This window comes from Arvicola amphibius, chromosome 15, assembly GCF_903992535.2.
Source record: "Arvicola amphibius chromosome 15, mArvAmp1.2, whole genome shotgun sequence".
Classification (NCBI taxonomy): Eukaryota; Metazoa; Chordata; class Mammalia; order Rodentia; family Cricetidae; genus Arvicola; species Arvicola amphibius.
The window spans coordinates 35,379,124-35,391,680 of record NC_052061.1 but is presented as its reverse complement, the minus strand read 5'-3'; the positions used below and the strand labels follow the sequence as shown (position 1 = coordinate 35,391,680).

At 43.4% G+C, this 12,557-nt stretch overlaps 1 protein-coding gene across 1 annotated transcript in view; it reads left to right on the top strand.

Annotated features, from left to right (window-relative positions):
- Hydin (HYDIN axonemal central pair apparatus protein) overlaps positions 1-12,557 on the top strand; it is a 325,609-nt gene that overhangs the window by 278,303 nt on the left and 34,749 nt on the right. Inside the window, exons 62-66 of the mRNA XM_038312407.1 lie at positions 78-267; positions 2,542-2,644; positions 2,827-3,114; positions 4,392-4,534; positions 7,989-8,207. Of these exons, the coding sequence (XP_038168335.1) occupies positions 78-267; positions 2,542-2,644; positions 2,827-3,114; positions 4,392-4,534; positions 7,989-8,207 (943 nt within the window). The remainder of the gene's footprint in view (positions 1-77; positions 268-2,541; positions 2,645-2,826; positions 3,115-4,391; positions 4,535-7,988; positions 8,208-12,557) is intronic.

The window sequence follows — 12,557 nt, the reverse complement described above, 5'->3', positions numbered from 1 at the left end:
CCCTCTGCTGTGGTTTTGTAATAAAGTGTTGCTGCCAGGTTGGTCTCAGCCCGCCTTGCTCTTCCTGTCCCCTGCAGCAACCTGGCCAGGAGCCGAGGTCTGGTGTTTGATATCGTTGGTGAGGGGACCCTCCCTCGAGTGACAGTCATCCGACCGACTCTATATACCCAACATGGAAACCCCTTGCTCCTGTTTAAGAGGCTTCTGCTTGGCCATTCAGAGAAACTGCCTCTCATCCTTAAGAACAATGGCACCATCCCTGCCCAGGTATCAGCTGAGGGTGACACGTGGGGTGACATTAGCCAGACCATGTTGCTTTACCTTGTCTTGCAGCTTCTGCAGTTCCGGGCTCATGGCAGGAAAGAACTGTATGGTGACAGCACCCTACATGCTTCTCATTGCTGTGACTTTATAAATCCTCTACAGCAGTGGCTCTCACCCGTCCTGATGCTGCGACCCTTTAATACAGTTCCTCTTGTTGTGGTGACCCCAACCATAAATTATTTTATTTTTTAAGATTTATTTATCGATATTTATGAGTGTGCTGTCTTTCTATGCATAAACAGGACAGAAGAGGGCATCAGATTCTATTAGAGATGGTTCTGAGCCACCCTGTGGTTGCCAGGGATTGAACTCAGGACCTCTGGAAGAGCAGCCAGTGCTCTTAACCACTGAACCATCTCTCCAGCCCCATAAAATTATTTCCATTGATACATCATAACTGTAATTTTACAGCTGTTATGAATCATAATGAATATTTCTGGTGGTCTTAAGCAACCCCTGTGAAAGGGTTGTTTGACCTCCAAAGAGGCCATGACCTGACCCACAGGTTGAAAAAAAATGCTATTCTACAGTCTCATTCACTGAGGTCCTGCAACCCGCTAACTTTTCTTTTATTTTTTCTTAAAAAATTTTGTAAATTCAGCTCATATATAAGCGTAAGAATCATTTTGTAACGTTCCTTTAAAAAATGTCCTTGGGAGGAGCTGCAGAGATGGCATAATGGTTAAGAGCACTGGTTGCTATTACAGAGGACCTACATTTGGTTCCCAGCATCCTCTTCTAAACGCCACGGGCACCAAGCACACATATGGTATGCAGACATACATATAGTCCAAACGTCCACATACATATAATAAAATACATCTAAAAGAGTTCAGTCTCATGGGAATCAAAATGAAAATCTTTGGATTATCTGGGAGAATTTCTGGTTTTAGAGTTAACTGTCCACCGGGGCAACATTTAGGCTCCTGTCCATTCGTTAGACATTGATCTCCGTGTTTCTAAAATGTAAGCCCCTCCATACGGTACCTCCTTTCTGCATTCATTCACTATGCTGTGCACACACGAGAGTGTGGAGCCAGAGGATAACCGCAGGAGTCAGGTCTCTTCTTCCACCCTGTGGGCCCTGGGATCTGATTCTGGTTGTCAGACTCAACAGCAAGCGTCTTTTACCCACTGGGCCTTCTCAGTGCCCCCCCCCCGTTTAGTTTCTTATTAGGTTTATTTCTAAATATATAATCTCTTGTTGCAGTGCAGTGGTTCTGTTTCTTCCTCCTTTAGGCCAATTATTTTTTTATAGTCAGTATAGCTGCCTTCTAAAAAAAAGTCAGATTTCTTACACCTAAAATCAAATGCCTGACTTTAGCCATGCCCGCTTTCTACTGGACCAGAAACCACTTGTCTCTGAAGTTGGTCAGAGTTCCACCTTGGTTTTCCTACGATCTTGCTAGGATGTTTACCATGACTCTAGAAAATGCATAGTACCTAGGAGATGCTAGCTTCTAGGAAATCACAGTTATGTAATACTTTATAGAATTATGGGTATTTGTTTCCATTTCATTAGTTTGGAATATATCTTCAGCTGTCTGTCTGTGTAACAGAAGCATTGGCAACCCACTTTGGCACTGTGTAGTCTGGAAGGTCACCTATGACCTTTGGGCCTCCAGTTCCTACTCAGCTGCTAAAAGATGAGCCTGACTGACTTGAATACCCACTTTTTCTATCCAGTTCTAACGTTGATTACATAGATCTCTTAAGACTCTCAAAACCATGAATCCTAGAGCTAGAAATGTGGTTCAATAGGTAAAGCTTTTAATGCACATGTATAAGAAACAGGCTACAGATCCCCAGAACCTACATAAAAGCAGGACAGGGATTGGCAGTCACCTGTAATCCCAACACTCAAGAGGCAGAGCCTGAAGATCCCTGGGACAGACTGACTAGCTAAACTAGCCTGACTCATTGAGCTCTGGGTTCAGCAAGAAACCCTGCTTATATACAAAGAGGAGAACAATAGAGGAAAGCACACTGTCAACTTCAGGCCTCCATACACATGCACATCTGCACACACATGTGCACCCACACACACATTTCATTCACACATATGCATGCAACGAAAGAGAAAATAAAAAATGAATATTAAATACAATGACTTTGGAGGTTCTTGCCCCCAAAATACAGCACAGTATCACAACCCAGACTCAGAATTCACAAGCAACCTGTAAGCCCAACCACTCAACCCGGCTTTCCTCCTGCCAGCTCCATGTGGACCTGCGAGACCAACTAGGAGTCTTCTCTCTCAAAGGAAGACCCACCACCTCCTACATCTACATCATAGAGGAAAACATACCGAATGAAAAAGGTGAGTAGTAGGGGCCCTCCGTAGGGTGATGGCTCTCAGAAGCTGGTTTGCCAGGGCCTCTCAGGACCAAGCCACAGCTGGTGCTCGGTTACATCACCAGTAGCCCGGTGCCCTAAAAGGGGATGCTTTCCTTCTAGCATAGTCTTCCTGGAGATGTATCCTAAACTGTCTTCTGTTTACAGTCAAAAAAGCCCACACAGCCTCCCTGGTTGTTTCTCCTGGAAACACGGCTGAATTCGATGTCTTTTTCCACTCCAAGAAGATTGGGAGAATGACAGGCACCATCCACCTGTCGGTGATCAACAACCAGTATGAGGAGACCATGATTCACCTGGTGGGAGAAAGCTACGAGGATGACATCACCTTGGACAACATCCATGGGCTGACGGGTTCCGCTAGCCTGGAGGGCTCGGATATATCTGAGGTCATAGAGATCGCTGAGGAAAGTGCCATGGAGGACTTGGTGGCAGGTGGGAGAGGCAGAAGTGAGGTCTTGGAGTGGAAATTCTGAAGCTGAGTTTACAATTCACTTTAAAGGAGTCAGTCATACTGTCAAATGCTTTTTGGTAATGATTGTGATGTGAAATGTTCCCCGTGCAGAGTCCAGTCCCTAAGTGGAAGGTTCAGTGGTTTAGAGACCACGTGTCTTAAGCTTTAACACGCACATGATCACCCAGGAATCAGATTCAAAAGTGGATTATGTTCCTGAAGGGCAGGGCAGGTCTGAAATTCCCATTTCTGATAAGATCCCAGGGAGACGTGGTGTTGTAGGCTGCTGGCCTGCTCCTCAAGCAGCCGCAGGAGCTTATCATGGTCCTGGAATGTACAACCTGGGTGAAATCAGCACTCTTGCTGGAACTGGTGTTTCCCTCCTGTTTGAAGCTGTGCGATGGCATTGCTCTAGTCAGGGTCAAACAGGAGCTGGCAGTAATCCAGGTCTAGATTCCATACCTTTATGGGATTCTCAGGCTTAGCAATAGTGGTATTCCAGAGAAAACTAAGTTCCAGATAAACAATCAATAGCTATATATATATATATATATATATATATATATATATATATATATATATGTTTGGGGACATTCACTTTAAAGGAGTCAGTCATACTGTCAAATGCTTTTTGGTAACGATTGTGATGAAATGTTCCCCGTGCCGAGTCCAGTCCCTAAGTGGAAGGTTCAGTGGTTTAGAGACCACGTGTCTTAAGCTTTAACACGCACATGATCACCCAGGAATCGGATTCAAAAGTGGATTATGTTCCTGAAGGGCAGGGCAGGTCTGAAATTCCCATTTCTGATAAGATCCTGGGGAGACGTCCCCAAAGTACTGCATAGGACATGCTTATCATAAAGAATTACTCATTGTTTATCTCTAATTCAAATTTAATTGAGAATCCTATATTTTATCTAACAATCTAATATTTCATTGTATTTTCTCACCCAACAAATGACATTAGGATCTTTATTTTCTCTTAAACAAATAGAAGAGCCAAGGTAGGTGGATAGGTAGAACTGATGGATGGATGGATGGATGGATGGATGGATGGATGGATAGATGGTTAAATTGATCAATCCCTGGGAGGCAGATTTTTCTACCCAGGGATCCAAAGTTTTTCATGTATAACCATCCAAAGAGAAAAGGGTAACTGTGACTGAGATACAGTATCTATCCAGATAGGCCTCTCTTACAAAGCAAGCTCTTAAAGGCGACAGGGAGGATTCACCAGCCTTCTGCTTCTGACTCCTAGCTGCCCTGTTGGATCACATCCAGTTCGGGTACTGCCACATTGGGAACAACTACAACGTGAGCTTCACCATCACCAATCACAGCCAAGGGAATGTGATTCGCTTCGAGTGGCCCCTTTTAGCTACGCTGTCTTTCTCCCCACAGGTAAGCAGAAGTCACTCACTGGGTTCCAGGCTCCCTCGGGCCTAAGCCAACCCCTGTGTGATTGCCACCCCATCCCTGTGGGTGCATGGAATGGGACATGTGCATCTTGAACTAAGAAACTGCCCAGTAACCATCCCACACTCAGACCCAGTGCTCAGGGCCCCGTGGTCTAAGAGGAGATTAACAAATCCTGCTTTAGGGAAGAACTTAAGGAAATCTCTGGAGGCCTGGATAAATGACTACTGGCCCTAGTTTCCTATTCCAGAGTGTAGACCTGTGTCCCCCTGAGTATGGCCTTCAGAAGTGGCTCAGCAAGCCAAGAATGGTGCTTCATATCTGCAAATCCTAACACATAGGAAGCTCAGACAGAAATACTCCAAGTTCAAGACCAACCTGAGCTACATAGTGAGTTCCAGGCCAGCCTAGGCTCCTGATAGATTCCAACGCCATCTCAGCCCAAATCCACCCCTACAGAAAACTAATCACACACTGTGTCCCTTATCCAGTTCCAAGGCCTTGCCAAATTCATGCAGTCTTTCTTATCCACATTTGGCCTATGAGGATGCAGAGAGAGCATAATGGATGGGATAATCTAAGTTGCCAAGGACAGAGCTAGGCCTCCAGCAGCTCACTTACACTGTGCACTCCTGTATGTGCACAGAGCACCCAATGCATATAGCTTAAGCAATCCAAAGCTTGATCAGTCTTTGCGGTCCAGAGGCAGGAGAGAGAATGTCTTCCCTGTCAGAGGACTGTCATGTGTATGGTATGCATGTAGGTAGTGTTGGTTTGAATGTCTTTATCTATGATAAATCACAAATCCATTTATTCTACCAAATGGGATCTCCTTTACATCCAGTGTATTTGAGCACCTTAAAGCGTTTTCATGCCAGGGTTCCTCCATACTCTTAAACAGTATTAAGAATTCTCAAAGAAGTTTTATCCGCATGAATTATAATAATTGATAGTTAAGCTATTAGAAATTAAAACTAGGAATGTTTTTAAGATTTCTCTTTTTATTACTTGTATGTGTATGGCATTTTGCCTGCATGTATGTCTGTGCACCATGTGTGTGTATGGTACCCACATAGACTAGAAAAGACATTAGGTCTCCTGGAACTGGAGTTACAGACAGTTGTAAGCTGTCATATGCATGTTTAGAACAAACCTGGGTCCTCTAGAGAAACAACCAGTGCTCTTAACTACTGATCCATCTCTCTAGTTCCCAAAATTAAGGATATTTTTAAACACACTTGTTTGAAAGTGCAATAGATCAACTATATTTTAATTCAAATACCATATTTTATAAAAATAGCTATATTTTTAAATATGTATGTGATAAGGGCAGAATCCTTCCACCATTTTTGTTAAGATAGGCTCTTCTATGTTGCCCAGGCTAGCCTTGAGCTTCTTACTCTCCTATCTCGGGCTTCTGGATATCTGTGTTATGAGTGGACACTACCACACCCAGCCATTTTACATACTAATAAATGTCTTTAATATCTGGTTTAGTAAGAGTCATATGGGCTCTGCTCTCTCCACTTCAGTCCGACTATGCATCATCATCTTTAACTTCTAGTAAGTTCCACTGCACACTCGTGAGCAAAGGAGGGGGAAAGAATCCAGCAGCATCTCTGCATTAGAATGAAAGTTGTGTTCTACAGTACCCTGGAGAGATCTTGGGGACGCAAGGGTCATTAGATCACTTTCTAGAAACTAGTACACTGTATTGAGCCAGCTATTTATATGAACCATAATGAGTAAGTATCAGGTGGTTGAGGGCGGCATTTGGAGTCATAGAGCTTGAGTTCAAACCCAGATTGCTAGTGTCAAAGACCTTAAGCAGTTTTCAGGTTTTATCGTCTGTGAAGTGGGAGTGGTCGCTCTGGACCTCTCAGAGGGTGTCCTGGGGACTGGAAAAACTGCTCAAGTATTTAGAATAGTACTTGAGGCAAGTAAGAGATTGGTAACTATTAATAATGTTCCTTTTTTTCTATAAGTGTATTTTATTTTTTTTCTCATTTTTTTATTAAAAATTTCCATCTCCTCCCCTCCTCCTCCCCCTTCCCTCCCCTCCCTCCCACCCATACTCCCACTCCCTCCCTCTCCAAGCCAAAGAGCCATCAGGGTTCCCTTCACTATGTTAAGTCCAAGGTCCTCCCAGCTCCCCCTAAGTCCAGGAAGGTGAGCAACCAAACTGACAAGGCTCACAGTGAGCCCGTCCATGCTGTAGAGTTCATGCTCATCGCCGTAGTCCTTGGTTTCTCAGTCCTCCTCCACCGTCAGCCACATTCAGAGAGTCCCGTTTGGTCCCCTGTTCCATCAGTCCCATTCCGACTGGACTTGGTGGTCTCCCGTTAGCTCTGTCCCACCGTCTCAAAGGGTAAAAGCACTCCTCACGGTCCTGACTTCCTTGCTCATGATCTCCCTCCTTATGCTCCTCATCAGGACCTTGGGAGCTCAATCTGGTGCTTCTATATGGGGCTCTGTCATTTTCTCCATCCAATGCCAGGTGAAGGTTCTATGGTGATATGCAAGATATTCATGAGTATGGCAATAGGATCTGGACATTTCTGGCACCCTCTCCTCAGCTGCCCAAGGAACTAGCTGGAGGCATCTTCCTGGACACCTGGGAACCCCTCTAGAGTCAAGTCTCTGCCAACCCTAGAATGGCTCCCTTAATTAAGATATATAATTCCTTGTTCCCATATCCACCCTTCCTATATCCCAACCATCCTATTCCCCCAAGCTCTTCCCATCCTCCACTTCACACTTTTCTCTCCCCATCCTCCCATCCCCCCATCCCACCCCACCCCCAAGTTCCCATTTTTTTTTTCCGGCAATCTTGTCTACTTCCAATATCCAGGAGGATAACTATATGTTTTTCTTTGGATTCACCTTCTTATATATCTTCTCTAGGATTTTTTTTACAAATTATAGGCTCAATGTCCTTTATTTATGGCTAGAAACCAATTATGAGTGAGTACATCCCATGTTCATCTTTTGGGGCCTGGGTTACCTCACTCAGGATGGTGTTTTCTATTTCCATCCATTTGCATGCAAAATTCAAGATGTCATTGTTTTTTACCGCCAAGTAGTACTCTAATATGTATATATTCCACACTTTCTTCATCCATAATAATGTTCTTCTTATGATGTGTGTGCTTGTTTGTTTTGAGAGAAGGTCTATTCTTTAGCCCAGACTTTCCTGAAACATATTCTGTAGTCTAAGCTGGTCTAAGACTCATGGCAAATGTAACTCACCCTCCCAAGTGCCAGGATTCATAGCACGAGCTGCTGTGCCTCACTTTGTGATGACATTTTAAAGAATCTCTTGTATGTATTTAAGTCGATCTCCTATATAGGCCTAGATCATGTATTTCGAGTCACCATCAGGCACCAAAGAACCTTAAGATTGAATTCCCCAAAATATAAATACCAGACTTTTCCCTAGGTAGGCCATCTCCACCCTGGCTGTTCCAAGGACGTGGTGGTGACCCTGAAGTCAGATGTGCCCATCAGTCTGAAGAAGATGACTGTCAAGTGTACGCTTTCCAAGATCGTATTTCAGCTCCCTGCAGACCAGGTCCCTGACTGGGATGACCGCATGCGCACAGTCAAGTGGGTGGATGCGCCCCGAAACACACCAGGGAACTTGACCACAAAACGAAAAGTGAGTATCCAGGGCACATGAAATACAGACCGAGCCCAGTCCACCATGCTTAGATGCCTGATGCTCTCAATTTCAGTGTCTCGTTGTGGAAAAGAAAAAGGTTTGCGTCTGACTTTAGTTCCAAAAGCGGCAGACTAGGTTTCCCATCTGACTTTAGTTCCAAAAGCGGCAGACTAGGTTTCCCTACCCGCCGCCCTCACTAACAATGCGCATAGTCTTAGTTGACAGATCCGCTGCAGTCTTGACAATGGCTCCAGCAAGTTCTTCCTCCTTTTTCTTCAGAAATGCCATTTCCATCAGGTGTCTGGACTTAGAGTAGTTAGACCTTTCAGTTCATGACGGGATCTCATCTTTGGCCCACACATGCCCCTTGCATTCATTCTTTGCCATTTTCTTTTGAATTCCATGATGAATTAACCCATATTCATCAAGGGAACTAGGCCCTGAATACTTGTGTGGCTCTGGTCATTCCATCACCTTGTCTCCCTCCTAGAGGTAATCACCATCCCATCACTCCCTCAATGGATGGCTTGTTGACCTGAGCGTTCTAAAAGGACTGAGGTGAAGCTGGGGTTTTTAACTCTGTTTTTAAGGTTATTTGTAGGTGGAGGCTACTCGTTCATTTCCCGACCGCCCAGACCCAAAATAATCACACAGAAACTATATTAATTGCAACACAGCTCAGCTGTAGCGGGCATGGTCGGTCGGTAATGGGAAATAACCAAACTAGCCGTATATGAAATACTCAGCTTTAATAAAAGGAGAAAATGGGAGAAATTTACAGAGCCAGAGTTCCAGCGAAGAGCAGGGAACCAAGAGAGCAAACCACCAAAACACAGATCTTTTAAAGGTATTTTGTGCCCTGGAGGGGTCACACCCCTCAGACAAGGGATTGGTCAGCTACCCCATCATTCAGCCACTAGCTCGGTCTTCTTATTAACTAACTCTTATATCTTAAATTAACCCATTCCTATTTTATAATTTACCACAAGGCTCATGGTTTACCAGTAAGGTTCCAGGACATCTGTTTCTCTCTCTACATCTCTGTTCAGATTTCCCGCCTGGCTATATTCTGCCCTGTCATAGGCCCAAAGAAGATTCTTTATTAGCCAATGGTAATAAAACATCTTTACAGCATACAGAGGGGAATCCCACATCAGTTATTGTATGTGATCATGGTTACATGTGGCTATTATGAATCTACTTCACTACTGTATACATGCCAGTCTTTTTATCTTTTTCCATGAAAGTTAAAATTTAAAATTTTTCTCTTATGGGCAGCATTTCTGTGCATGTTGGCATCCATGTTTACATTTCTACAAGTGCAGTCACTAAGTCAGGGGACATGTGGAGGTGCTCAGCCTTTCCAAACTCACTATACCAGTTTTCACTCTTACAGCAAAGGAGTTTTGTGAGCCACATCTTTTCCAGCATTGGACTTGTCAGACTTTTGGGAAGTTGGTTGGTTGGTTGGTTGGTTGGTTGGTTGGTTGGTTGGTTTGGTTGTTAGTTAGTTGGTCGGTTGTTGCTTGATTGGTTGGTTGGTTGATTGGTTGGTTGGATGTTGGTCTATTAGATGATCGGTTGGTTGGTTATTTGTGATTTATTGACTGGTTGGTTGGTTAGTTTATGAGATACTGGAGATAAGCCCACAGCCTTGTGAATCTTAAGCAAGGCATTTTGGCTTTTATCATTTGTATAACTTGGAAATTTTCTGATTATGAGCTTTGATTATATTTTTCTAACTACTAATGAGGTTGGATAGCTCTTCATTTGAGCATTGACCATGCAGCCTACCTTTTACATGAATGCTTTTTGTGCCTTTTGCCCACTTTTTAGTTATGGTGCTTATCCTTTGTTTAAGTTCTTATATCTTCAAGAAATTCCATTTGTGTTACGTGTCCATACATATTCTCAACAAATTTACAGCTTGACTTTTTTCTTTTTTTTTTTTGTTTTGTTTTTCGAGACAGGGTTTCTCTGTGGCTTTGGAGCCTGTCCTGGAACTAGCTCTTGTAGACCAGGCTGGTCTCAAACTCACAGAGATCTGCCTGCCTCTGCCTCCCGAGTGCTGGGATTAAAGGCGTGCGCCACCACCGCCCTGCTTGACTTTTTTCCTTATGTTTGCAGGCAGATGGCTGCTTCTTCATTCCCAGACATCCAGACCCAAAATAATCACTCAGAAACTGTATTAATTAAAACACTGCTTAGGCCAGGCGGTGGTGGCGCACGCCTTTAATCCCAGCACTCGGGAGGCAGAGGCAGGCGGATCTCTGTGAGTTCGAGGCCAGCCTGGTCTACAAGAGCTAGTTCCAGGACAGGCTCTAAAAAAGCTGCAGAGAAACCCTGTCTCGAAAAACAAAAAACAAAAACAAAAAACAAAAAACAAAAAACAAAAAACAAAAAAAAAAAAAAAACACTGCTTAGCCTATTAGCTCATGCATATTTCTAGCTAGCGCTTCCATCTTAAATTAACCCATTTCTGTTATTTTATGTTTTACCATGAGGTTGTGGCCTACCGGTAAAGTTCCAGTGTCTGTCTTCTTTGGTGGCTACTTGGCATCTCCCTGACTTCACCTACTCTCTCTATATATCTCTTTCAGCCTGACTATATTCTGCACTGCCATAGACCCAAAGCAACTTCTTTATTAACCTGTGGTAATAAGACATATTCACAGCATACAGAGGGGAATCCCACATCATATGTTTTAAGATCTTTCTTCATTTTCATTCTGAATATGCATGTGTGGTTCAGGGTATGTACATATGAGTGCAGGTGCTCTCAGTAGTCTGAAGAGGGCATCAGATCCCCTGGAGCTATGGTTACGGGTAATGTGAGCCATCCAACATGGGTGCTAGGAACAAAACTCAGATCCTCTGCAAGAGCAGCATTCACTCTTAACCACTAGGTTATCTCTCCAGCCCCTTTATGTTTTGATAAATAAAAGCTATTCTTAAGTTTTTAAAGATTTTTTTATTTTTAGATTATGGATATGTGTTTTGCCAGCTTATATGTATGTGCACCATGTGCCTACAGTGTTCACAGAAACTAGAAGAGGCTATCAGATCAACTAGAGCTGGAGTTACAGGTGGTGAACTGTCAGGGACCAAAGGCCCCAACATAGAAAACTATTTTCTCTCACTGGACCGGTATGGAGGTGTGAGAAATAACCAGACACAGCTTACACCATCATCATGGAAGGGCATCTCAGGCTTCTCCCCATCCTGAAGATCTACCCATGTTTATTATACAAAACATCTCTTATCCCCCAGCCATAACCCAAGGTGGATACCTCATTAATATTCTCTTTCCAGGAGATGCAGGGCTAGGGAAACACCTGCAACTTAGTCATCAGCATTGGCAAACACCTCTCCCCAGGCGATCTACATTTTTAAAAACAATGAAAGGAGCAGTACATCCTGGCCTTTGTTAGGGCAGTGACAGCCTGTCTGCAAGGCTACGTGACCACATCAGGTGGGGGCCTATGGCTTCAGAGCCTGGCTGCCGCACCATATTGAAATATGGGCCTACAGTGAACTGTCATGTGGGTGTTGGAAATTGAAGCTGGGTCCTCCAGAAGAGCAGCCAGTGCTCTTAACCAATGAGCCATCCCTCCAGCATGGAAAATATCCTTAACTTTAATGTGGTCAAAGTTATTAGGTTTTTTTGTTACTTTTATTACTTTTGTATCTTATTTTTAAATTCGTCCCCCACACACATGCTATATTCACCACTCTGCGTAGTTTTAAATCCGAGCTTTTCTTTTGATACTTAAGCCTTTCGTGCATGTGGAAATTCTGTCTGATGTGCAACAAGGCTCTAGTTTCCTTGAGATAACTAGTTTCATTGAGGTAACTACCTTGCCAAGTTTGGTCAGCCCTTCTACTTCCTCGTGAGCTGCTGGGACTCTGTGTCATAGCCCAGTTTTATATGTGCCTGGATCATTTCTGTTCTCTATTCCATTCTGTTGTCAGTTTGTTCATCCCAGAGACACTTTTACATTAGCTTATTTCTGTAGTTCCATAATCAGCCCTGATGTTTGCAGGGAAGTTCCTACTCCATGTTATTTAGTTCTGAGTGTTTTGGTCATTCTTAATCTTTTTTTTTCTCATGTATAATTTTTGGATCCATTTGCCACATATTATTAAAATCCATAATGGAAATGTGGAATTGGATTGCAGCTCTCAGTCACTGGGGGAACAAATGACAATTTTAGAATATTAACTTGTCTTTCCTGTTAACAAGGTGCTTCTCTTTTCTAGGTCTTCTCCAAGACTTGCAAATATCCAGTCATCTAGTAGCAAGAGGGTTTTTCCATTGTTTTCTTTAACGTTTTTGTTCAATTTCTT